At 44.8% G+C, this 27,310-nt stretch overlaps 1 protein-coding gene across 1 annotated transcript in view; it reads left to right on the top strand.

Annotated features, from left to right (window-relative positions):
- The window catches only part of LOC115476780 (carcinoembryonic antigen-related cell adhesion molecule 1-like), a 167,096-nt gene that overhangs the window by 15,117 nt on the left and 124,669 nt on the right, over positions 1 to 27,310 (top strand). Inside the window, exons 2-3 of the mRNA XM_030213359.1 lie at positions 1,078 to 1,155; positions 13,566 to 13,922. Of these exons, the coding sequence (XP_030069219.1) occupies positions 1,101 to 1,155; positions 13,566 to 13,922 (412 nt within the window). The 5' untranslated portion in view covers positions 1,078 to 1,100. The remainder of the gene's footprint in view (positions 1 to 1,077; positions 1,156 to 13,565; positions 13,923 to 27,310) is intronic.

Below are 27,310 nucleotides of genomic sequence, written 5' to 3'. Positions count from 1 at the left end.
GTAAAAGGGCCCCTTAGTGAGATTTAATTAAATGTTAGATATATTTTTTTGGACCCTAAACAGTTGCAGGCTTTTCTTGATAGTAAATTTCAACCTGAACTTGTTGATGTTCATCTCAGAGTTGCAGCCACACCTCAATTGTATGTGTGTGTGTGGGGGGGCTGAACCCAAATTGGAGGGGCCCATTTTGCCCTGCCTCCCTGCTGCTTTCCTCCCCCACCGTAACCTCACATACCTGGGCTGGCGGTGGTTCCCAAGACCTGCCAACAGAAGCCCTCCTGTGGTGATATTCTGTGGACTTCTGCCTGCCCTGATTTCCTGCTCTGGCGCACATGCTGGGTTTTAGTGAAAATGAGCATGCGCAAAGCTCGTGCATGCTCAGTTTCATTAAAAACCAGCATATGCACAGGGGGAGGAGAGGGGGAAGCAGGGCAGGCAGCACAGCAGTGAATATCGCTGCAGGAAAGCTTCTGCTGGTGGGGCTTAGGGACCCCTGCCAATCAAACCAACAGACTTTGGGGGCCTAAACCCAAATTGGGGGGCCTAGGCCCCCAAGGCCCCCTGTGGCTATGCCGCTGGTTCATCTTTTACCAGATAACTAAATATGTACAGACTTGGAACTTATCATGTTATGCACCGGTTACTTTGTTTCACCCCCCCCCCCCCCCCCTAATTTTTCAGCTCTCCTCATTCTTTTGGGGTGGCTAAAGGATATATATTTTTTCTTTATGCTACCTTTGTAAAGGTGTAAGATATTTTCTTGTTAGTTTCTTTTTCTTTGATTCCTGTTTTCTGTATTCAAATGGGTTACTTGAAATGTAATTTGAAATTGCAATAAATATTAAAATTTAAAAAAATCACAAGATATTTTGAATACACACTTTTGATTATTGGAAATAAAAATAGTGCAGGTTTCTATACAGGACAGTGCAGGGTCTTGGCAATTATCACTCAGGATGGTGGATTTACCAGGATCAAATCTCCATAGAAAGGGATTTGGGATGTTGGGAGCAGGTGTGAATCTAACGTTTTTCTGTACAGAGATCCTGGTAGCTAACCTCAAACTCTCTTCTTCAGAGACCTGCATCATTTCCTCTGAGATGGAGTTTGTGTTCTGCAATCGGTGTCCTGCTGACTGGGGCTTTATCCTCACAGGTAAAGAAGCTCATGAAATATTGAACACCAATGGAGCAGGGAGTTCAGTACAAGAAATGAACTTGTTTAACCCTGACAGGTCATTTCTTGCTAGACGTTTGAGTACAAAGTGGTGTAGTAGTTGTTGGCAACAGCTTTTGACTAACCAGTGCATTTTTTTTAGGTTAGTCAGTAGGTGAAGGCAGTGCTACATCTGTTCTCAGATCCCATGGCCAACAGCTATGCTGCCACTAATGCTTCTCTTTGTCGATGGAAGGGCATGGTGATGGGCTGGTTTCCCATTCCAGCTATCACCTATGGCTAGTGCAGCAGCCCATTAGGCTTTGTTACTGCTACACACTCTGTCTCTCTCCAATGACTGGGTCAGCTAGAGACCCTCTTTATTTTAGTGTAATGGTCAGGGGCCAGGGAAGCAGGAACCAGACAAGAGATTTAACTTGGCTGGGTTTTTATACCAGCACGGTTCCCTCCAAGAGATGTCTGTTCCTACCATTGTAAATCACTGGTAGGAGATCCAACTACTTGTTCCAGAAGCTATGGGAATATGTAAAAGTCAACATATAATACTATGTTACTGCCAATAGAGGTCTCTGCAATTGCTTAAGGGAGCAAAACCCTAAGGGGTCCTTTTACTAAGGTGCACAGAAAAATGGCCTGTGGTAGTGTAGGCACGGGTTTTAGACGTGCACAGATCCATTTTTCAGCGCACCTGTAAAAAATACCTTTTTAAAATTTTTTCCGAAAATGGACGTGCGGCAAAATAAAAATTGGCACACGTCCATTTTGGGTCTGAGACCTTACCGCCACCCATTGACTTAGCGGTAAGGTCTCACACGTTAACCGGGCGGTAATGACCTACTCGCATAGAATGGCACTTGACGGGTTGTACTGCTATGGATTTACAGTCTGCTTCACTAACACAGACTACTCAATAATTACTGTGGATTCTTTTGGATTCATATTAGGTAAATGAGACCTTTATTAGAGGTTCTAAAATCTACAATGATTAAGATATAACAAGGATTAAATCATCTAACTAAAAGAAAGCTATAAGACAGATATATACATATTATACATACAACATCACTGGTCAGGAATTTCGGGCCCTTATCTCATCAGCCAGGAGGCCCATTGCAGCAAAAGCCTGAAGTCTCTTTATGACCAGGAACAGTCTTTTCTGCACGATGCGTCCATTAACAGATGTGCCTCAGATCTTTGCTGCAACAAGCCCCCCTTTTTATTAAGCTAAAGCTTATTTTCAGAGCCAAGGAAAATTACAGGAATGTACATGAGGATGCAGTCACTCGCTCTCGGTTTAGGTAAACAAACCACTGGCCAGGTGGCTTATCTCCTGAACTTCAAGCATACTCTGCCTCCCTCCTGCACAGGCTGGCTTCAGAGATGTGCCTTATCTTCTACATTCCAACTTATTTACAATCAAAGTTAAACAATCATTTTCAAACAGAATTACTTCTAATCACAAATACAGATCCTGAGTGCACTTGTTAGTCAAGGCAGATAGAGTTGAAAAGCAATCTCTAAAATCCTTTTTATTACACGGGTGTAGCTGACGCGCTTCAGAAAATAAAATTTATTTTTTTGGACGCTCGTCAAAAATGAAATTACCGCCCGGGCCACACGGTAGCCTGGTGGTAACTCCAAATTGGTGAGCGTTGGGCGCGTATAGGCGCCTACGAGGCTTAGTAAAAGGGCCCCTAAGAGCAGGAGGAAGAGATTGGAGGCCAGGAAGGCTTGGACTTGACAACTTATTTAGAGCAATCTGGAGATTAGGTTGTGGTCACTTTTTATTTTTGAGACTGACAAGGATTCCATATTGCACTTGTATTTTCATAACTATGATGTTTAGTTTATGGGGAAGCGGGTTTGAATTTTTCTTTATGTTGCTTAATACACCCAGGAGTGTAGAAAGTGGTACAGAGCAGAACTAGGACATTTCCCCATAGAACATACTACACAAAAAGACATATCCTTCTGTTTTTCACTGTTTTATGCTCTTGTGGCTTGTTTTTAATGCAATTTTATGAAAAAGTGACCTTTGACCCTGATGAACACATGTAAACCTAGAGAAAAGCATGTTTGGTTGCTCACAGAGATTCCTGGGAAGCATTTTCTAGCTTTAAGTATTTTGCTCTGAATCCCTCTCTCATTGGTTTATCTGTATTAAATAGGAACTAACTTGTGGTTTTAAAATGTTTCCAGAATTGCCTGTGCTTTCTTATTTTTCGAGGGAAGTGTTCTTTGCTCATCCCCTCTAGGTATGGACCATTGCCAGCTCTTGCATTTATTACTGCAAAAGCACTCAATCACATTTTGAGTTTTAGTGCACTCATTGTCATTGCATGATGTTTATTGTTGTGTCACTACAACAGTTTGTCTTACACACACATAGTTGTCTGATAGGCATCTAGTAACACTGCTTATGCTTTGAATTTTGATGCACTTGTTGCACATTATTTTTAGTTTCTATAACCATATAGTAATTAATATTACAGCCCCTGTTTATAAGTATTATTATTCACGTTTGCTTCTCTGAATTTCTCTCATATGATCGTTTTACATTTATCCATGTTAGATGTATGATTTATGCTTTTATTGGGGAGTATTGATATTTAAAGTGATTAAATGTCCAGAAATGGCTACTGGCTGGTTTAAATTGCCTGCTTGGGGCTAACCGTTAATTTTTAGTAGCAATTAACTGGTTAGTGCCACTAAAAATTAACAGTTAGCTCTGAACAGGTGATTTAATCAGTCAGTAGACATTTCAGGCCAGTTAAATCGCTTTGGATAATCAGCACTAAACTGAAAACCAGCTATTCTGGGGGTGTTTTGGGGACAGAGTTGGCACTTGGCTGATTAAGTGCCAATATTCAGTACTTAATTGGCCAGGTTAACCTCATAGGATCTTTATATTGCAGCCTGTAGTCAGTTAAGAGCTGAATATCGCAATTAATTAGCTATACGTTAGCCGGCTGCAGAAACCCAGAAATTCGATGCTGGTGCTTGGACATGTCCCGGCATCGAATTTCTGGATTTAACGCCAGCAGTGGTCAGCAAAACGCTGATCGTTGCTGGCAGAAAATCATACCTATTGTTTTTAGAATTCATCTAATTTAAAGTATTATAATTTATATTGTTTATAATTTTTGTTTAGTAATTTATTTTATTCTGTCTATTTGACAGTTCTTGCTCCTGATGCAGCCTTGTCTAGGTGAAACATAGCCACGTTGGGTACAATATTTCCCTTGATGCAATAAAAGCGTCTCATGCTACTACTCTGTTCAGCATTTTGGTGGTCAAAGCACTGCAAATCCCTGCCTCTTTTTGTTCCTACAATCTCACGCCTAGATTTCTGAGCGGAAATTGAAGAGTATTCCATAACAATGCACATAACTTAGTTAACAAGCTAATCACTGCTGATAACTGGATGTTAACAAGCAATTAAGACTAATTGGCAATAATTAGAATTTACGTACACTACTAGCTAAGCATATTCTGTAACCTGGTGTGCGTAAATTCTAGTGTACGCTGCTGAAAAGGGGGCATGGCCATGGGCGTGGAATGGGCAGGTCGTGGGTGTTTCTCAAATCTTTGTGAGTTGTTATAGAATACACCCATTCCGTGCCTAATGTAAGCATCAGGATTTACACCAAATTTTACTTGACGTAAATGGCCGCAACTGAATTTAGCTGCACAGATGGGCGCTTGGCATATTCTTTAAACCACATGGAAATTTAGGTTCATTCTATAAAGTACACCTAGATTTAAATGCGCCTAGGTGTATTTTTTTTTCCGTGTGGATTTTTCAGGCACCATGTATAGAATCTAGTCTAATATGGGGCAAAGGCAGGGAAATATTACTGCCTACTTTGGTCACAGGGATGAGATGCTGAATATAGCTGGGGAACTCCTTCAATCTGTTATAAGTTGTTTTTTTTTTTTTTAATATTTTGACATTTTATTTCTCTGGTATACTGTCTGAGTCAAATGTCTGTCATGAGTTTCTTGTCTAAAGGCTGGTGGAACTTTATTCTCAATTGGCATCTGTGCCTGGAATAAGAGCCAGCATAACCAATTAGACAGCATAAGTGGTTTCTAGTCTAGTAAACTAATGTGTGTGTGGCATCAAATGCTCCCATGGGCCTTCATCACTGCTGCTTCTCCTCCCTTCACACTCTGTCTCTGAGTTGCTGTTAATCTGGTAGTTTCAACCTGCTCCTTGCAGCTCCTCCCCAAATTTCATCCTCTCCCTTTCCCATCAGCAGTCCCCACACTCAGGGATGAAGTGACTCTGCCTCTGTCACTGCCATGTACTGAAAGTCCTGAGGCCCAGAGCCACCTCTACTTTGAGGGACAGGAGGTGAGTGGGTAAATAAAGGGGAGGGAAAGAGACTTGAAAAGTGTTACTAGAACCAGGTGAGGGTGGGGTGGGTGAGGGAGAAGAAAGTGGACAGGATGGAAGGGGATGCTGCATACAGTACAGTGGGGTGGGAGAATAAAGGTACAGAGGATACCAATGGGGATATTGGAATCTTCAGGGAATAGGGTGATAAGGGAAATAGTGGGCGTAGGAGGGGGGAGTAGGAAGACAAAGTGAGATGCTGGACCTGAGATGTGGAGTAGAAGATAAAGGAGAGATGCTAAGCATGGGGAGGGTAAATAGTGAGATAGAGGAAATATGCTGGAGACAGGAGGGGGAGAGCAGGGAGACAAGGGAAAGATGCTAGACGGAGAGGAGACAAAAGACGTGCCAGCCAAAAAAAGGGATGGGAGAGAGAGAGAGAGGATAGAAAGAAGGGCATATGCTTTCTTGGAGAGAGAAGGGAAGATAGTGCATGTGGGAGAGTAGGGTGGCAGAAGGGAAGTACTGGAATAGGATGGGGGAAGATGCTGGCCTAGAGAAGGGAGAAAAAGGAGAGGGCTCATCAGGTAGGAAGGAAATTGGACATGGGGATTTGTAGGGTGAAGGAAAATATTGGACATGGGGTGAATAAGAAGACAGAAGGGAGATGCTAGACGTGGGGATGTAAGAAGATAATAGTGTGCTAAACATTGTATGGGGATGGGGATGGGGACAGGGAGAATGCTGAGCGTGGGTGGAATAGGTAGATAGGGAAATGCTGACATGGGACACAAAGGGATACCAGTTATGAGAGGGGAGTAGGGTGATAGGGAAAGATGCTGGATGGAGGTGGGGGCAGATGTTGGATGGAAGTGGGAGAAAGGATATGCTGGATGGAGGGGGTGAGAGAAAGTGGAGATACTGGTCAGAGGAGTGACAACAGAGAGGTGGTGCTGGAAGAGAGGAGAGGAAAAACTGGGAAAAAATTGGTTGAGAAATGGGAACGCCGGGATGAGGGAAATGCAAAGCTGTAAGTGAATCCAGTAAAATAAAAAAATAAAAAATAAAGGAAAATGAAAATTGACGACCTGATAGTAAGAATGAATGAAGTATAAGCAGATAGAGAGGCAGAAAAATAAATGAAGGAAAGCTGAAAGGAAATGATCAAAGTCAGAGATGGATGTAGGAGAAGTAAAAAAGACAGGGAGAGATGAATTTGGCAGATGGATTAGAGACCCGGGAAAGAAATTTAAGAAAAGACAGGAAAGCAAATTGGAGGCTGCAATAAACATGATCTGAAAACAAACAAACAAAGAAATGACCAGACAACAGGTAGAAAAACATTTATTTTTTATTTAGTGAATGAAAAATGTCAGTTCTACAGTAAAGGAAACTGTGGGAAAGAACATAGTAGTAGATCGGCACAAAGAAAGTAGAGAAAATAACTGGAATCAATCTGGAAAAACAAAATACTCAGAGAACATAGAAGGTAGAAAATAAAAAACAATTTAGAGATTGAATGTGTCAGCTTTGCAAAATGTGCATCATTTCTGTTGCATTTTTCTAGCATTGCACTACACTTTTCCATGTCTAATGTGTGGTTTCTTACTCTGTATTAGGTAAGGGGGTCCAGCTCTGTTTTGTTTGTGATGAGTTATGCTAAGGTGTAGTTTCTATTTAGGGATCAATAGCAAAGCAGCTATTGATGCTGTCATACAGACTGGTGTGTTCTGTTTCTTTCACATCTTTAGGAGGTAGAAGGAGGTCAGTCCCCACCGGAGGAGTAAGGGAGGGATCATTTCTTAATCCCTCCAGTGGTCATCTGGTCATTTAGGTCATCTTTTTCTGACTTAGTCATGAGAAAAACAGGTCTAGACCAAAACATGTAAATTGTAGCCCTTGACGTTTTTGTTTTGTTCCATTATGGCAGGAAAACATTGAGAACACCCAAACCCTGCCCCCAACACGCCCCAGACATTCCCTCTTCTGATTTGGACACACTGCAGACAAACTGCATAGAAAAATGGCTTAAAATGCATTTGAAAAATAGCAATTTAGACATTTTGGCAAATAAAACATCCAAATGCCGTTTTGTGCCATTTTTTTGGATGTTTGTCCGTTTTGAAAATGAGCCCCATAGTAACATAGTAGATGAAGGCATCATAAAGACCTGTTCAGTCCATCCAGTCTGTCATCAAGATAAACTCATAGCATAAGGTATGATGTGATATTGCGTATACATACTTGATCTTGATTTGTCCTTGCCATTTTCAAGGCATAGACAGTAGAAATCTGCCTGGCACTAACCTTATTCTCCAACTACTCAGTAGAATCTGATTTAAGGTTAAAAACTAAGGAGATACTTGGCAGGGTGCTTTCCTGAACATATTCTCCCTTTGGGGTAAGGCTCTTTAGGATACTAGCAGGCTCATTTTCGAAAGAGAAGGATACCCATCTTTTAACACAAATCGGAAGATGGGCGTCCTTCTCACAGGGTCGCCCAAATCGGCATAATCAAAACCCGATTTTGGGCGTCCCCAACTGTTTCCGTCATGGGGATGACCAAAGTTCATGGGGGCGTGTCAGAGGTGTAGCGAAGGCGGGATTTTGGCGTGCCTAACACATTGACATCCTCGACCCATAATGGAAAAAAAAGGGTGTCCCTGACGAGCACTTGGACGACTTTACTTGGTCCTGTTTTTCTTAGACCAAGGCACAAAAAGGTGCCCGAACTGACCAGATGAGCACTGGAGAGAATCGGGAATGACCTTCCCTTACTCCCCCAGTGGTCACTAACCCCTTCCCACCCTAAAAACATATACAGCGCAAAAGTCACAATAAGTGTTGTTCTCTCTGTGATGATTTCCAGAGAGTTCTCTAGAAATTCTGTCAAATTTCAATCTGGAGTAGTCGGCGGCTGCTCCTTTGGAAGTTTAGAAATACCCGAAATATACTGGGTTCTCGTTATAGGGGGATAACCCTCCATTGGGATTCCCAGTATTTGGGTAAAATATCTTTTCAACATATCTATAGCTGCGACTAAAGGTGATTTTGGAAAATTTATTAACCTTAAGTTATTCCTTCGAGCATTATTTTCCAAATTTTCTAATTTCTTTTCCTGTATTCCTTTTTCTTTAATCAAAGAGACCGTTTTGTAGTTTTCCAACTTCAACTTCCATCTTTAAAACTTTTTCTTTTTGTTCCTGAAAATTATTAGACAGATTTTCACTAATTTGTTTTAATTCCTTAATTTCACCCTTAATAGAGGTATTCATCTGGAGTAAAGTGTTATTCACCCCTTGAATTGCATCCCCTAATGAGTTCATAGTCACCACTGCTGGTCTCTGTAGTCCTCCATTACTCCCGGTAGTGGAACCTCGGGAGACAGGGGCATCGACCTGCAATTGCTCCTGTACTGTTGTTTCTTTCCCCGGGGTTGAAGTACTCGAAGGTCCTCCTCCCAACGGCGTTGCAAATACCAATTCCAACTGCCGTGGTCCCTCGGGCAGCCTTTCACTTCCGGGCTGTGGAGGAGCGGTGTAGGAAGGAGGGCTCAGCGTCGCTCCTTCAATGCTGCGGTCCTTACCCAAAGAGGTCGAGCCCGTCAAAGCAGTCATCTGTTCGCCAAGGATCCCAATTCCGAAGCTCTCCAAAGTTGCTTGTCGAGAGATTGGCGTCATCGGTGGGGCCGCGGAGGTAGGAACCACCGTCTTCCCCTTTCTTTTCCCCATCTTAAAGTCGGAGAAAGAACTTCCCTCGCTAGTTTAACGATGGGTCTCAGGAGCTTTGGGAGCACACATCCGTTTCTGACGCCATCTTGATTCCTTCGATGGACGTCCATCTTGTTTTGATAATACGGGTTTCCCCGCCCCTCCATAGGGACGTTTTGCGAGGACATCCTCAGCAAAACTTGGACGTCCCATTCGATTATGCCCCTCCACATCTCCTCTTTCTTACTTTTATGCCTGGCCCTCATGCACCTTTGTAAAAGAGCCCCCTAGTTTGTAGGTGGTAAAATCTCACGCTGTAATCCTGTGCTAACCACTTAGCGTGCACTAATGTAGATGCACTAACTGATTAGTGCAGGAATGCCTAAGCTCCATCTCTAGACATGCCCCTTCAAACAAAATAAAAAAAAAAAATTTAGCGCACAATTAGCGTTTGCACATTTGGCACTTACCACAGGATGCACGAGTGTAAACTGTAATGTCATTTTAAGCTGCAATAAGCATGCATTAGTGCCTAATGCAGCTCAGTAAAAGGGCCTCTTACAGGCTTATTCTTAAAAGAGAAGGACGCCCATCTTTCGACACAAATCAGAAGATCGGCGTCCTTCTCACAGGGTCACCCAAATCGGCATAATCAAAAGCCGATTTTGGGCATCCCCAACTGCTTTCCGTCATGGGGAAGACCAAAGTTCCCGGGGGCGTAGCGAAGGCTGGACTTAGGCGTGCCTAACACATGGGCGTCCTCGACCCATAATCGAAAAAAGAAGGGTGTCCCTGATGAGCACTTGGACGACTTTACTTGGTCCTTTTTTTGTGACGACCAAGCCATGAAAAGGTGCCTGAACTGACCAGATGACCACCGGAGGAAATCGGGGCTGACCTGCCCTTACTCCTCCAGTAGTCACTAACCCCCTCCCACCCTCAAATTCTTTAAAAATATTTTTTGCCAGTCTCAAATGTCATACTCAGGTCCATCGCAGCAGTATGCAGGTCCCTGGAGCAGTTTTAGTGGGAGCAGTGCACTTCAGACAGGCGGACCCAGGCCCATCCCCCCTACCTGTTACAGTTGTGGTGGTAAATGTAGCCCTCCAAAACCCACCAGAAACCCACTGTACCCACATGTAGGTGCCACCCTTCACCCATAAGTGCTATGGTAGTGGTGTCCAGTTATGGGTAGTGGGTTGGGGGGGGGGGGGGCTCAGCACACACGGTAAGGAAGCTATGCACCTGGGAGCAATTTAAGTCCACTGCAGTGCCTCCTAGGGTGCCCAGTTGGTATCCTGGCATGTGAGGGGGACCAGTGCACTATGAATGCTGGCTCCTCCCACAACCAAAGGGTTTGGATTTGGTTGTTTCTGAGATGGGAGTCCTCAGTTTCCATTATCGCCGAAAATCAGAAACGACCAAGTCTAAGGATGACCATCTCTAAGGTCGACCTAAATTTCCAGATTTGGACGTCCCCGACCGTATTATCGAAACGAAAGATAGACATCCATCTTGCTTCGATAATACGGGTTTCCCCGCCCCTTCACGGGGACGTCAGTAAGCCATGATTATTTTTTGAAAGAATCTTTTTTCAGTTCAATATTTTTATTCAAGGTTTGTGAAGTATAAAAACATACTTATCAATCTCCACAAAAATTGCCTGAGCGGTTGGATTTAGATTTACAGGTTGTAGGTCATAATTTTTTAATTCTGCCAGACTTCGGCGGGAGGGGGGTCCAGAGCCCGAAGTGAGGGGGCACATTTTAGCCTCCCCCACCATTTCCGACCCCCCCCCCCCCCGCCATTGCCAACACCCCCTGCTGCCGCCAGCACCACCAACAACAACTTTGACCCCCCCCTCCTACCGACGACACCCTCGACCCCCACCCGCCCGCCGTCGCCTACCTTTGCTGTAATAGTGGCTTCAGTGAAGGAACCATGAATGTCCCCAGACTGAATGAGGTGGTTATAAAATAAGCACAGCTTGGGTATCAACAAGGATGAAAATGTGCGATAGAATTCTACAGTGAGCCCACCTGGGCCTGGAGCCTTTTTAAGGGCCATGTTTTTCAAAGCACATAGTGCTTCAGACTCAGTAAAAGGCCCTGAGATTCTCAATATTACACGACTCACAATCAGGATTCCGCCCCCACCATAGTACTGAAACTGGCCTAGTCACTCTCCTGGCCAAATTCAAGCAAGAAATAGCCACAGGGAAAAGTATACTTCTCCTCCAATTCGACATGTTGAGCGCATTCGACATGGTCAACCACAATATACTACTAAGACTCCTTGTCCACTTCAGGATTGATGGAAATATACTTAACTGGATAAAAGGTTTTCTAACCACCAGAACTTACCAAGTAAAATCAAACTCAAACATATCACCACCATGGAAAGCTACCTGTGGAGTACCTCAAGGATCACCATTATCACCAATACTCTTCAACATGATGATGATCCCACTGGCAAAGTCCCTATCCAACCAAGGCCTCAATCCGTTCATCTATGCAGATGACGTCACAATCTACATTCCCTTCAGTCATGACTTAACAGAAATAACCAATGAAATCAATGACGGCCTGAACATCATGGACTCCTGGGCAAACTCATTCTAACTGAAACTGAACACTGAAAAAACACACTGCCTCATCCTCTCATCTCAACATAACAAGTACAAACCCACATCCATAAACACCCCAGAACATACCCTCCCTACCTCAGACAGCCTAAAAATACTCGGCATCATAATCGACCGCAATCTGACCCTTGAGAGCCAAGTAAACTCCATAATAAAGAAAATGTTTTACTCAATGTGGAGACTCAAACGAATAAAACCTTTCTTCCCAAGGGAAATTTTCGAAACCTAATACAATCAGTGGTCCTAAGCCATACAGACTACTGCAACGGAATCTATGCGGGATGTAAAAAATAACTCGCAAAAAAAAAACTCCAGACCACCCAAAACACAGCTGCCAGGCTGATATTTGGTAAAACATGCTTCAAAAGTGCTAAACCCCTCCGAGAAAAGCTACATTGGCTCCCAATCAAAGAACGGATCATCTTCAAAATTGGCAGCTTGGTCCACAAAATTATCTACGGTGTAGTCCCAGGATACATGACAGACCTCATAGATCTACCAACCAGAAACAGAATCAGATCATCACGATCATACCTAAACCTACATTACCCAAATTGCAAAGGACTGAAATAGAAAACAACTTATGCAACCAGCTTCTCCTACTTAAGCGCACAACTATGGAACGGACTCCCAAAAGCAGTGAAAATAATCCATGACCATCTAAACTTCAGGAAATCACTAAAAACCACCCTCTTCAAAAAGGCTTACCCCACTGATCCAACGTAAATCCCCACACCCAGCAACACAACATAACCAATGATCGTACTGGACAATATACAATCTTCATCCCTTCCATCCTCATGGTGCCTGATACACACCTACCTCATTTCGACCACAATATAACCTGTATTTGTTATAAACCGACTAACTTTACGGTACTATGTAAGCCACATTGATCCTGCAAATAGGTGGGAAAATGTGGGATACAAATGTAACAAATAAATAAATATATTGTAATCCAAAGTAATGGTGGGATGTTTTAGAGCATCAAAAAAAGAGGTCCGCTTTTGAGAAATCTACTTCAGCTGTGTATAATTTAGTGTAGAAAGGCCTTGAATCTGTTAGCTGTATTAATATTGTTAGTAAGAACATTATCACTTTCACCTGTAATAGCAGAGATATTCTTACGCTCATTTCTAGCTTTCAAGTAATTAGCTAATATGTGACCAGTGTTATTACTTTCTAAGCAATATTTGACTGATTGCATAAATTGTTCTTTGCTAGCCTCTTTCCCTAAAAGAGAATTGTTTAGAAAGTGAGTCTTCCTTAAATTATCAAGTGCGCCGTGGGGGGCGGGTGTTGTGCTGCACCTGGGGGGGGGGCCTCAGCGGTGATCCGCCCCGGGTGGCAGCCAACTTAGGAACACCACTGGTCTCAACTTTGCCTGATTAGCTAAGCAGGTATGAAACTGAATATCGGTCATAGCCGTATAACTTCAGAGTATTTCTATTCACCGAGTTCTACACCCGCTTAGCTAACTGGGCAAAGTTAAGACTTCGGTGGCCTGGCATTGAATATCTGGGCATAATTTCAGTGGCTATAACTGTTTTAAAACATACTGAACATAACTGGCTGAATCTTACCCTCTAAGTGGACTCCAAGATAGATTACTGAAGGGAAAGGAACATCCAGGTGGATAAATGCTTATTGTTACTTTATGTTTCTAAATTTCTCCTTTTCTTTCCTGCACTTTCAGTGTTTCTGGGTTTATGGAGCTGGCAGATTTCTGCACACATATTTGTTTCCCCCATTCCGAAGACTCCAGTGGTGAGAGAGAATGTCCTGCTGTCCGTCAGTGGTGTTACTGAAAATATCATGTTTTTCAGCTGGTACAGAGGGGAGGGAATAAATACTGCTACTCAGATGCTAATTTATGTCTCAGCTGCTACTCCTCCTGAGCAAACTTATTCTCCTTATAAAGGCCGGGTGAGAGGATTTCCAAATGGCTCCATGGAGATCTCAGAAATTACTATACAGGACAGTGGCACTTACACCCTGGAGATTCAAACAGACAAAGGAATAGAACAAGCAGCAGTAATTATAGTGGTGTATGGTGAGTGACTTAAAATATTTATATCTCCTAGCTGGAAATTTCAAATTGAAGAAAAATAAAAATAGATAAAGAACAAGAAGAAATAGGAAAATCAGGAACTTAGCAATACTAGACTAGCAATATAGTGAATGAGGTATTAATACATTTATTAAGTACATTTAGGGCCCTGTTTACTAAGCAGCATTATAGGTGCGTTAACATTTTTGATGCGTTTTAACCATGTACGCGCATTAACCATGTATGTGCCTACAATATCTCTATAGGTGCCTACAAGGTTAGCGTGTGTGCTGAGTGTAGGAGCGCTAAAAACACTAACGCACCTTCGTAAACAGGGCCCTTATTAAGTACCTTGGCTTGAAAACTTGTGAACTAATCCTGATACACAAAATTATTTACATCAATGGTATAAAAAATGAACAGACAAAAATATGCTTGTGCAAAATGGGTCCAAGGCTAGAACAGTAGTGGTGTAATATCAAATTTTCACTGCGTGTCTGGAAGAGATTGGTCTACAAGGTGAAGTCTTATCCAGTTTAACTCTTTCCTCCAAAGTTTCCACTATCCAGTTTATTTTCGAAAGAGATCGCCGGCCATCTTCCGACATCCAACACAAATCGGGAGATGGCCGGCGATCTCCTGAACCCGGCCAAATCGGTATAATGGAAAGCTGATTTTGGCCGGCGCCAACTGCTTTCCGTCTGAGAGCCGGGCAAGCTTCAAGGCAGGGTACAGAAGGCGGGACAGGGGTGGGGCCGTGGTTATGAGACAGCCGGCTTCGTCCGATAATGGAAAAAAGATGGCCAGCTCGAACGAGCATTTCGCCTGCTGCACTTGGTCCATTTAATTTTAAGGACCAAGTCTCAAAAAAGTGCCCCAATTGACCAGATGACCACCGGAGGGAATCGGGGATCACCTCCCCTTACTCCCCTAGTGGTCACCAACCCCCTCCTACCCGAAAAAATTAAAGAAACATTTTTTTTTGCCAGCCTCAAATGTCATACCCAGCTCCCTGACAGCAGTATGTAGGTACCTGGAGCAGTTTTTTGTGGGTGCAGTGCACTTCAGGCAGGTGAACCCAGGCCCATCCCCCCCTACCTGTTACACTTGTGGTGGTAAATGGGAGCCCTCCAAACTCTCCCAAAACCCAGTGTGCCCACATGTAGGTGCCCCCCTTCACCCCTTAGGGCTATGGTAGTGCTGTACAGTTGTTGGAAGTGGGTTTTTGGGGGTGGGGGTGGGGGTCAGCACACAAGGTAAGGGAGCTATGCATCTGGGAGCAATTTGTGAAGTCCACTGCAGTGCCCCCTAGGGTGCTCGGTTGGTGTCCTGGCATGTCAGGGGGGTCAGTGCACTACAAATGCTGGCTCCTCCTATGACCAAATGGCATGGATTTCGTTGGTTTGAGATGGCCGGGCCCGGTTTCCATTATGGCCTAAATGTTGAGATTTAGCCAGCCCCAACCATATTATCGAAAGAAAAAATGGCTGGCCATGTTTTTCGATAATACGGTTGGCTCCGCCCCTTTTCGGAGCCAGCCCCGAAGATGGCCGGTGCCGTTCGATTATGCCCTCTAGGTCTTCTCTCTCCGCTTTCTATACTCTTGATTGCAGTATCCCTAAGGCTGAGGGGCCCTTTTACTAAGCCGTGTAGGTGCCCATGTGCGCCCAATGTGTGTCAATTCGGAACTACCGCCCGGCTACTGCGTGGCTCGGGCAGTAATTTCATTTTTTATGCATGTTCGCTATGTGTGCCGGAAACTATATTTTATTTTCCAGCACGCAGCGCTAACCGGGCAGTAATCAACATTGGATGCGCATTGATGATTACCGCCTGGTTAATGCGTGAGACCTTACCGCTAAGTGAATGGGTGGCGGTAAAATCTTAGACCCAACATGGGCGTGCACCAATTTTTATTTTGCTGCATGTCCATTTTCGGCAAAAGAAGAGGCCTTTTTTTACAGGCATGCTGAAAAATGGATCTGCGCGCATCCAAAACACGCGCCTACACTAACACTGGCCATTTTTCAGTGCACCTTAGTAAAAGGACCCCTGAATTCTTTCTGTTACTGTTTAACTTTACTTTAATTTTATTTTACCAGGTGCTTATATTCCGCTCACACCTTAAAATACTTGAAGCGGATTACATTGCAAAGACCAGTAACCTCACTGGGAATACAGTACAGAAGAAAAGTGTAAACTGATTACAGTGTAAAAAAGTCAGTAAGCCAATACATGGAGAGGTTCAAACAGATTACACTGTGGACAGGAGTGCAATCAGATTACAATGTAGGTTAGCCGATATAATCGGTGATAGAGCATTGGGGTTCAAATAAGTTACAGTATAGATTAATCAGTGGTAGAGCATTGAGGCTACATTGCAGAGAGCTCAGTGATAAGGCATCAGTACGGCAATCACATGGTTAACAGAATGTTAACATCTTTCTAAGCCCTTTGGCCACCCTTGTATATAGTATAGGCATATTACACTGATGATATTCTCCTTATATTCACACTTCTGCTCACAATCTGGCAGGGGCGTAGCTACAGGTGGGCCTGGGTGGGCCCAGGCCCACCCAATCTCAGTTTAGGCCCACCCAGTTTTCCCTGATCCTCCAATCAGTGCACAGCCAGCCTTTGAGTTCTGCCATAGCCCCGCAGTCGACAGGAAAGAGCAGCTCTCCAAAATGCATTCTTCTTTCTTTCTCTCCTTCTAGCATCGCGGCACCAGGTATCGTCCCCCCCCCAAGCCTTACAATCCCCCGATCCGCCGATAGCGTCAGCGAGAAAGCAGTACACATGCTGCTTTAGACCTGCCCCAACTTCCTGTTCCTGTGTAGGCGGGAAGTTGTAGGAGAGAGAAGGGCTTCCAGGCAGGGACAGGTCTACAGCAGTGTTTGTATTGCTTTCTCGATGAAGCTGCCGGCGACTCAAAGGATTGGAAGACTAGGGGGAGGGGATGATACCGGGCAGCACGGGGCTGGAGGGAGAGAAAGAACTGGAAGACTCTAGTGCTGTGGCGGGGGGTTGCTGGAAGGAGAGCGAGAGAGACGGGGGCGAGACCAGCCGGCAAAGGTAAAAAAAAATGAAACCACCGGGGGGAGAGTAAGAGAGAGATGGAAAAGGAGCAGAAGATGGTTGGGACTAGGGGGTGTGAGGGAAGGGAGAGGGAGCAGAAGATGAATGGAACTATGTGGAGGAGAGAGAGGGAGCAGAAGATGGATGAGATTAGAAGGTGTGGGTGGGGGGAGGGAGAAGAAGCAGAAGATGGATGTGGCTAGGGGTGTGGGGGAAAGGGGCACAGAGCAGAAAATGAGTGGGACTTGGTGATTGATTCTCCTCTCCCTCCACTCTCTATCTCAGTTGATAACACCCTCATCCTCCCCGTCTCATCTGCCCGCAACCTCGGAGTCATCTTTGACTCCTCCCTCTCCTCTGCGCATATCCAGGAGATAGCCAAGACCTGTCACTTCTTCCTCTATAACATTAGCAAAATTCGCCCTTTCTTCTCTGATCACACCACCCGAACTCTCATCCACTCTCTCATTACCTCTCGCCTTGACTACTGCAACCTACTCCTCACTGGCCTCCCACTTAGCCATCTATCCCCCCTTCAGTCCGTTCAGAACTCTGCTGCATGTCTTATCTTCCGCCTGGACCGATATACTCATATCACCCCTCTCCTCAAGTCAATTCACTGGCTTCCGATTAGGTACCGCATACAGTTCAAGCTTCTCCTACTAACCTACAAATGCACTCGATCTGCAGCCCCTCCCTACACCTCTACCCTCATCTCCCCCTACGTTCCTACCCGTATCCTCCGCTCTCAAGACAAATCCCTCCTTTCAGTACTCTTCTCCACCACCGCCAACTCTAGGCTCCGCCCTTTCTGCCTCGCCTCACCCCATGCTTGGAATAAACTCCCTGAGCCCATTCGCCAGGCCCCCTCCCTGCCCATCTTCAAATCCTTGCTCAAAACCCACCTCTTCAATGTCGCCTTCAGCACCTAACCACCATACCTCTATTCAGGAAATCTAGACTGCCCCAACTTGACATTTCGTCCTTTAGATTGTAAGCTCCTTTGAGCAGGGACTGTCCTTCTCTGTTAAACTGTACATCGCTGCATAACCCTAGTAGCGCTCTAGAAATGTTAAGTAGTAGTAGTAGTAGTAGTAAAGGAAGATGACAAGAGGAAAGAGAAGAAATGGAAAAGAATTTAGAAGACTGACACATGGAAAGTGGAAGAAAGTGGGACCAGCCCAATCAGAAAAATAAAGTGCTCAGACAACAAAGGTAGAAAAGAAAAAAAATTATTTTTATTTAATATTTTTTTAAAGATTGAGATGTGCCTGCTTTGTGAAATGTACATTTTGTAAAAAAAATTTTTTAGTTTTGTACTTTGTACAGGAGAAAAAAAAAATTCTGTTATTGCCCTGCTTTTAGAGACTGGCTTTTGTCTGCATGGTGTTTTTTTTTTGTGTGTGTGAGTGTAATGTTGGTGGTTGGCTCTTCACTGCCTAGAAGAAAAAGGGTATATTTCATCTTTTTTCCCTAGGCAGTGAAGAGCCCACCCCCCACCAATAATGTTGGATTTTGGAGTGGGGATGGTCTCTGCAGTGCCCAGGTTTAAAATTTAAAAAAAACATATTTAATGTAGGCATGTTCCCAGGTGGGGCTGGCCTCTGCAGTGCCCTGGACATTAAAAAAAAGGTTTTATATTTAATGCTGGTGTGCTTCAGGGTGACAGGGGGGTGGGGGGAGATGCCAGACTATGGGGGGGGGGGGGGGTTAGGGTGGGGCTGATGGATAGCTATTGGATGGATGATGGGGAAGGGAAGGGCTGATGCTGGGCTATGGGTGGGGGTGAGGGGGTAGGGTAGAGATGAGAAGGTCTGATGCCGGGCTACAGGGTTGGATGGAGGGGTAGGGAAGCAAAGTTTGAAGGATATCATTTCTGAAATTATACTGTAGGATCCTGCCATGGGATGGGACGACTACCTTATGAGGAGAGGTTAAGAAGGCTAGGACTCTTTAGCCTGGAGAAAAGGCGGCTGAGGGGTGATATGATAGAGGTGTACAAAATAATGAGTGGGGTAGAGCGGACAGATGTGAAGTGTTTGTTTACGCTTTCTAACAATAATAGAACCAGAGGACACAAGATGAAATTAGAATGTGGTAGGTTTAAAACAAATTGGAGAAAGTTTTTCTTTACTCAGCGCGTGGTTAGACTCTGGAACTCATTGCCGGAAAAGGTAGTGACGGCAGCTGGTCTTGCTGTGTTTAAAGGGGGTCTGGACAGATTCCGGAAGGAAAAGTCCATTGATCATTATTACATTTTGGGGTTTTGCCAGGTTCTTGGGGCCTGGATTGGCTGCTGTCGGAGACTGAGTACTGGGCTTGATGGACCTTTGGTCTTTTCCCAGCGTGGCAGTGCTTATGTACTTATGTACTTATGAGATGTTTGCCATTATAGTAGACTTACGCCTGGTCAAGTTTAAGATGTGGGATAGTGTAAACTATATTTTAAAATATTAGTTTTTCCATATGTTGATGCTGGGCATACTACTTAGAAATCCATCATCAAGTGCATTCTAATGCATTATTTTGTAGCAAGAAACACTATTCATACCTATATACACAGTGCCCACCCATATTAGCTCTGGGCCCACCCAAGGTGTTAGGTCTGGCTACGCCACTGCAATCTGGATTTAAGTGCTCTGCATTGTTGTCTTGAAGCGTTGCTTCCGGGTTACTCACACATTTCTTAAATGTGGAAACTTAAAAGAGTGAAACCTTCTTCCCGAGGGCAATATTTTGCAATCTGGTACAATCAATGGTCCTTAGCCATGCCGACTATTGTAACGGAATTTATGCCGGATGCAAAGAAAATCTTATAAAGAAGCTTCAGACTGCCCAAAATACGGCAGCTAGGCTTGTATTTGGAAGACCGTGATTTGATAGGGCCAAACCCCTTCGTGAAAAATTACATTGGCTACCAATTAGAGAACGTATTACTTTTAAAATTTGTACCCTGGTCCATAAAATTATATACGGTGATATCCCAGGATATATGTCTGACCTCATAGACCTACCAACCAGAAACTCAATCAGATCATCACACTTGGGTGTGATAATAAGTAATGCCACACTGAGAAAAGACCAAGGGTCCATCAAGCCCAGCATCCTGTCCATGACAGCGGCCAATCCAGGCCAAGAGCACCTGGCAAGCTTCCCAAATGTACAAACATTCTATACATGTTATTCCCGGAATTGTGGATTTTCCCCAAGTCTATTTAGTAGCAGTTTATGGACTTGTCCTTTAGGAAACCGTCTAACCTCCTTTTAAACTCTGCCAAGCTAACCGCCTTGCCTTCACCACGTTCTCCGGCAACGAATTCCAGAGTTTAATTACGCATTGGGTGAAGAAAAGTTTTGTCTAATTTGTTTTAAATTTACTACACTAGTTTCATCGCATGCCCCCTAGTCCTAGTATTTTTGGAAAGCGTGAACAAACGCTTCACATCCACCTGTTCCACTCCACTCATTATTTTATATACCTCTATCATGTCTCCCCTCAGCCGTCTCTTCTCCAACCTGAAAAGCCCTAGACTACCAATTGTCCTTTATATCACAAATATTTGCTGTAGCAAAAAAGGGCTTTACAGTTTCATGTCAACTTTCGATTTGAACTACTTTGATTCCACTTTATATTTTCTCATTCACACTTTTCTTATTACATACCTTGACTACCACAATGTAGTTTACACAGGTCTTACTCATAATAATTTAAAAATACTATAGAATCTTTATAATACAGGCATTTTCTGTGCCATAACTGATCTGATGAAAAAGGGCTAAATTCGAAAGCTAATCAAAAAATGTATTAAGTTAGTCCAATAAAAAGGTATCATCTTATTTTCTTTTCTTTGTTTTATTATATTTCTATTGGGTACTTTTAAAAATGGACTAACACAGCTACCACACATCTCTCTACTGTTCCATGTCTGAAAGTATGACTGTATAACTCCACTTCTGATTATGAAACAGTGACTGCCAGTTCACTTCCATATTCAATTTAGAACCCTTCTAAATAGCTGCCCATCATACTTTGCTTCATTGACAATTCCATATTTACCTACATGCTCCCTCTGTTCATCCAATGATCATTGTTTAGTCCTTCCACCGTCATCTTGAGCTAGTCTGAAATCAACCAGATACTCAGTTTTTTTGCCTGGCCCCTGTCCTATAGAACACACTACCTCGTGATTTACAGAAATGGTGCATGTTCAACCCAGAACTACCACCGGTGGCTGTGTTGGGCCAGAAGTAGTCTATAAAACTTTAGGGCCTTGCTAAAAACACAACTTTTTTCAAAAGGCATATGCTGAAACTGACCTGGACCTCTGGTAACTATGGTCAGAGTTCGGTTTCTGTTAGGCTTTCTTTACTCTTTCTATATGTTGTAGAATGATTGTGTCTCTTTTCTGTCATAAATGGAGTTCTTTTAATTTTTCTACATGCTTTTTTATTATCATGTGAACCAGGGGCATAGCCAGACTTCGGCGGGAGGGGGGTCCGGGGCCCAAGGTGAGGGGGCACATTTTAGCCCCCCCTGCACCATTGCCGACCCCCCCCCCCCCCCCCCCGCCATTGCTGGACACCACTCAGAAACTGAACAAAGCCATTTCGCGGGAAGAAGAGGACCTTGGCTAGCGGGGGTTGGGGTCCCCCGCCAGCAAAGGTAGATGGCGGGTTGACGGCAGGGGGGGAGGGGTTGAGAGGGTCATCGGCAGGGGGGTCCAGGGCCAAATCTATGGGGGCCCCGGCCCCCCAGGCCCCATGTAGCTACACCCCTGATGTGAACTACTTTGACCTACTTGACAGAAGAGTGGTATAGCAAATTCTTAATAAACAAACAATAAACAATATCATTGTCACACCAGTTAAACATATGGAAAACCATATACTGAACTGTGTCTAAAAAGCAGAAAGCATTAGACATTTCAGGATGGATTAACTTAATTTTGGGATGTTTAACCAACCTTTTCAATGTACATTCAAAGTAGCTCATAGTAGTATTTGAATGGAAATACAAGAATTCTCAGCACCAACAAATATGAAAGGCAATTTTATAACCTAGACACTCACATTTATGTGCATGTTTCATGTATAAATGTATAGACTATTAGCATGTACACGTTTATGCACACATACACATGTTAAGTGCTAGAAGAATGCTTAAGCGCCATTCTGCAAATACCTACTTAGCTTACATAAGGGTGGATGTAGGCATGGGTAGGGCTCCCACTTACATTCATAACTTACAGAATACTTGTTACACCTGTCTGCTGCACTTAAAAGCTAACACTTATACCAGGACTTTGGCTGGTGTGTGAGCCCCTAATTTGTAGATGTGCCAATACCATGTTACACTAGTATTCTATAATGGAATCTAGGCGCTTAGGTTCCACAGTGTTGGCTTAATGGGCTGTGGTGTCCTGAGCCATCCTGTGTTCTGGTGCCCCCCTGCATCGGTGCCTACCCACCACTGCCTGCAACCAGTGCCTCCCCTTCCCCATCTGAATCAACACCTGCCCCTCGTCCACCTCCCCATTGGCATTGGCTCTACCAGCTCTTTTATAATGGTAAGAGCATGCTGCTCTGCTCTCACCACTGGGATCTTCTCCACACTCAGCCACCGGCAACACCCCAGGTGTGAATGTGAGAACTGGAAGTAACTGGCCATCCAGAGAAGAGTGCACAGTGGCAAAGTGAAAACATGCTTTTGCTGCTATGATGGCTGAGCCAGTGAGGCAGGCATTTGGCTCCTTTGAGCTCTGGCACCCTGAGCCAGTGCCTCACCTGACGTATTCCTTCAGCCGGCCCTGAAGTTCTATTATAGAATATGCTCTTACTATGCGGCCTTGGATCACCTAAATGGGAGTGTCCAGTTAGAGAATTGCTTCCTTACAGCCTAAAGGGGTATATAAAAGAACACAAGATAAATGACATGTTCAAGGTAACATGTCAGTGAGTGGGAGAAGTGGATAGAGTGAAGGTTTCCTTGCTGCTTTGGCAATGGCTCTAACCCCAAAGCCAAGCCTTCCCCAAGGAATAATTCTCTACTTCTGAGTAAAGGAGAAGTTGGACTACTGTTCTACTATTCATCCATGATAAAACATTGCTGCTTATTTCCAAAGCACATGGACATCTCAAAAAGTCAAAATGGAGGTCCATGTGCTTGAAATGTCCGATTTTGCAAAGGCAGAAAAGGGACACCCATTGTTGCCTTATGTCCAAATAGCAAGGGGGTGTGTTTTGTGCAGGATTAGGGAGAACCCAAAATCTGGACATCCAAGAGAGATTACTGAAGGGGAAGGAAGGTCCATATCAAAAAAGAAGGATGTCCTTATTTGGACTTGTTTTAGGAACATCCAGTGTACAAAAGGATGCTTGTTATGTTTCCGGGGAGTGAGCCCTTGGTTTGTAGAGGAGGTCTACAAAGGACTGAATCCTAGCAGGGCTGGTCAGGAGATAAATGGATCAGCTCAGGTAAAGCCACAAGGTATAGGAAGGAATGAGAGAACAGTGGACACACAAGCGAGGAGGAGAAGCAGCTGCTAGCAGCTAGATAAGCAGAGAACTCAATATGGCTATGAACTCCAGGCTTCCAGGAACCAATTCACATTAGAAGCAAGGCTTTAGAGGAACCCGCTCACTCAGGAAGCAAGGCTTAACTGGAACCTGTTCACACAGGAAGCAAGGTGGAAACTGGAACCCGTTCACACAAGCAACAAGGCGGATACTGGAACCCCCACACAGAAGTAAGGAGGAAACTGGAACCCACTCACACAAGCAACAAGGCGGATATTGGAACCCACTCACACAAGCAGCAAGACACTGTGCTGGAACCCACATACACAAACAGCAAGGCAGAGACTGGAACCTACTCACCCGAAGACCTCAGGACCCACAGGGCAGATACTGCAGCTAGAGCAGCTAACGATGCAAGACCGTCTAGGTCAGTGTCCGTCGGAGTTAAATCCTTGTTCAGGAGAAGGCTTCTGACGTTATCTGTGGATGTTGATGGGAGCAAGGCAGGACCTGCGATACCGCATGGGAGGCCCCTCCCGCTATGCGCTGGCAGCGTGAACAAATCCAGGAAGGCTTCCCCACTGCATTGGCAGCTACATCCAGCTCCTGGGTCATGGTAAGACCGTGACAGTGCCCTGATTGAACAGCTTTTCACTGGAGGGATTAAGGCATGACACTTACTTAATCCCTCAGTGACTGCTATCCCCCTCCCTCTCCCTTGAAAGTGAAACCAAAAGGGAATACTAGGTTCTTTGACAGCTTCAGGTGTTATGGGTATTCTTAACAAAACAGGCAGCAAGTCTAAGGAGTAGCCTAGTGGTTAGTGCAGTTGATGCTAAACTAAGGGATCTAAGTTCAAATCCCACTTCAGCTCTTTTTCTTTTGTAACTGTGAGCCCTCCAGAAACAGAAAAAACTGTACCTAAATATATAAACCACCTGAAAGCCTAAAGGCTATAGAAGTGGTGTACATTCAGGTATAGTAGGTATGTTGCTGTTCCTGAAGGGCCCACAATTACAAAATAAGAGTTAAAGTGGGATTTGAACCTTCATCCCTTCATAGTCCATTGCATTACACTAGGTTGCCCCTCTGCTCTGCACAAATATTTTTGTTGCCATTTTCAAAGAATGCTGCCATACAGATGTCCTTCTCCCTTGCTTTCCCAAGTGCATTAATTTGGATGTTCCAGTTTGTAAAATGCATGTTTATACTGGACATTTCCAGCATATGGATGTCCATCTCACATTTTAGAACAGGAAATCTTGATGTATTTCCTGTTTGAAAATACATGTGAGATGGACATCTGTTTGGGACCTTCTGACTTGGATGTCCTTTTGAAAATACCCATCCGCATGTTTACTGAATATTCAGAACCACTATAGTGTTCTTCTGACACTATGGACTGGATTCAGTAAATGGCATCCAAATCTACCGTTATTCTATAAAGGACACTCTGGAATGAACGCTCTTTATAGAATACCATTGGCCACTGAATTCTGTACTCAACTTTGTGCTTGAGGACTTACACTAGGTGAAACCAGATGTAAATCCTGGCGCACAAGCTGGGCATGCATCTGCAGTATTTTATAATGCTGTGCGTAATTTTCCAGAACGTTCCTGACCCACCCATGCCTCTCCCATAGGAATGCCTCCTTTGCACTTGTGCGCAAATACATTTAGGTGCTTTCCTATAACTGGGCACTTGTGTATTTCCAAGTAGATCTGCTGTTTCCAGGGCCAGTCTTAGCAATTGTGGGGCCGTGTGCAGACCAGTTCGGTGGACCCCCCCCCCCCACCCGTGCCCACCACCACAAGCCACCTCACCCTATACCTTAATATGCATCCACCACGTTTCAGTAGACAGTGTCAGACAGCGGCAGCAATTTTCATATTCCGTCAGCTGCTGAGCTGAGAGCCTCCTCGCTGCTGCATCCCGCCCTTGCGGAAGCAGGAAGTGACAACAAAAGTGGACGGGATGCAGCAATGAGGAGGCTCTGGGCTCGACAGCTGACAGGATATGAAAATTGCTGCTGCTGCCTGATGCTGTCTACTGAAATGTAGATGCACATTAAGGTACGGAGCAGGGAGGTGTTCCGAGACAAGAGGACAGATGTGCCAGAGATGCGGGGCCTCTAGGAGTGCGAAGCCCTGTGCGACTGATAATGTCCCAGATAGTCACCAAAATGTAAAATATATTGCTTAGTACAAATAAAAAAATAGTTGGTAAAATACTATCTTTGATAGAACTTATGTTATGAAGAGATGAAATGGTCCAATCTTAATGAAGTGTCTCAACAGCCGCTAGTTGGTGGTGAGTGTAGTTGTTACGCTCTGCTACACTTCTCCGGGATGGGTCGGTTTCTGTTTCCTAACCTGGCAGCTGTCATCTGGCTTGGAGCAAGAGCAGCAGCCATCTTGGCTAGCTCAGGAGGGGGCAGCCATCTTGTCTAAATGAGAACAGGAAGGAACTCCATATCTGGTCGTGGGAGGATCTCCTATGGGGGCTGCCATGTTTAGGGTTACCATATGGCTCCAGAAAAAGGAGGACAGATTGAGCCAGCCGGGTTTTACTTCCATTGCTTTCCAAGCAATGGAAGTAAAACCCGGCTGGCTCAATTACTTCCATTGAAAGCAATGAAAGTAAAACCCGGCTGGCTCAATCCGTCCTCCTTTTTCTGGAGCCATATGGTAACCCTAGCCATGTTGGATGCACCTGAGTTTGGTTTGCTCTGATTGCTTCACTATTTAAAGCACTGCCTCCAGGCCTTCTTTGCTTCGGCCTCAATTGTTCTGAGGAGTTGCTGTCGGAGTGCTGTTCACCGGCTATCTTCTGTTCCTGATTTCCTGGAGGGAGTAGCACACCCAGTCACGGTAATAACGGATCACAAGAACCTCTTGTACTTGCAGAACGCCACCAGACTGAACCCTCGCTAGGCCCGGTGGTCTTTGTTTTTCGCCCGGTTTGACTTCCGTCTGATCTTCAGGCCGGGCGAGAAGAATGTCCAGGCGGATGCCCTGTCTCGCAGCTTCGAGGCTCCGGAGGACCAGGAGGAGCCCTGCCCAATGCTGAATCCGGCATGTATTCCCTCCATGTCCGGGGCCAATGCCGCTTGCCAGAAGGCCATTCCGGTGGGTCTCCGTAGGAAGGTGCTGCGCTGAGGCACGTGTCCGAATTTGCTGGACACTTTGGTTTCCACAAGACCTTACATCTGATCTCCCAATCGTATTGGTGGCCCCGGATGGCGCAGGATATTCTCCAATACGTGTCTACCTGTCCGGTGTGCGCCCGAACTAAGTCTTCACATCAGAAGCAGTGGGGGCTGATGCAGCCCATGCCAATACCACAGCAGCCATGGGAGGACCTGTCCATGGATTTCATCACCGACCTGCCACCCTCGCAGGGCAATACGGTCATCTGGGTAGTGATCGATCGGTTCTCCAAGATGGCCCACTTCATTCCTATGAAGGCTTTACCCACTGCCGCTACCCTTGCCGCAATCTTCATCACACACATCTTCCGGCTCCATGGACTGCCACAGAGGATCATTAGTGACCGAGGCTCGCAGTTTACCTCGCGTTTCTGGAAAGCTTTGTGTTCAGCTTTTGGGGTTACCACTTTATTCTCGTCTGCATATCACCCCCAGTCCAATGGTATGGTGGAGCGGGTCAACCAGACTGTGAAGGCGTTCCTCCGGGCATACTCTAACCAGCGCCAGGATGACTGGTCTACTCTGCTACCCTGGGCTGAATTTGCCTATAATAACAGTCTGCATTCGGCCTCCCGGGCGACACCTTTC

This window comes from Microcaecilia unicolor, chromosome 8 (assembly GCF_901765095.1).
Source record: "Microcaecilia unicolor chromosome 8, aMicUni1.1, whole genome shotgun sequence".
In the NCBI taxonomy this organism is placed as follows: domain Eukaryota; kingdom Metazoa; phylum Chordata; class Amphibia; order Gymnophiona; family Siphonopidae; genus Microcaecilia; species Microcaecilia unicolor.
The sequence above is the reverse complement of the archived record's forward strand: the minus strand, read 5'-3'. Positions and strand labels throughout refer to the sequence as shown.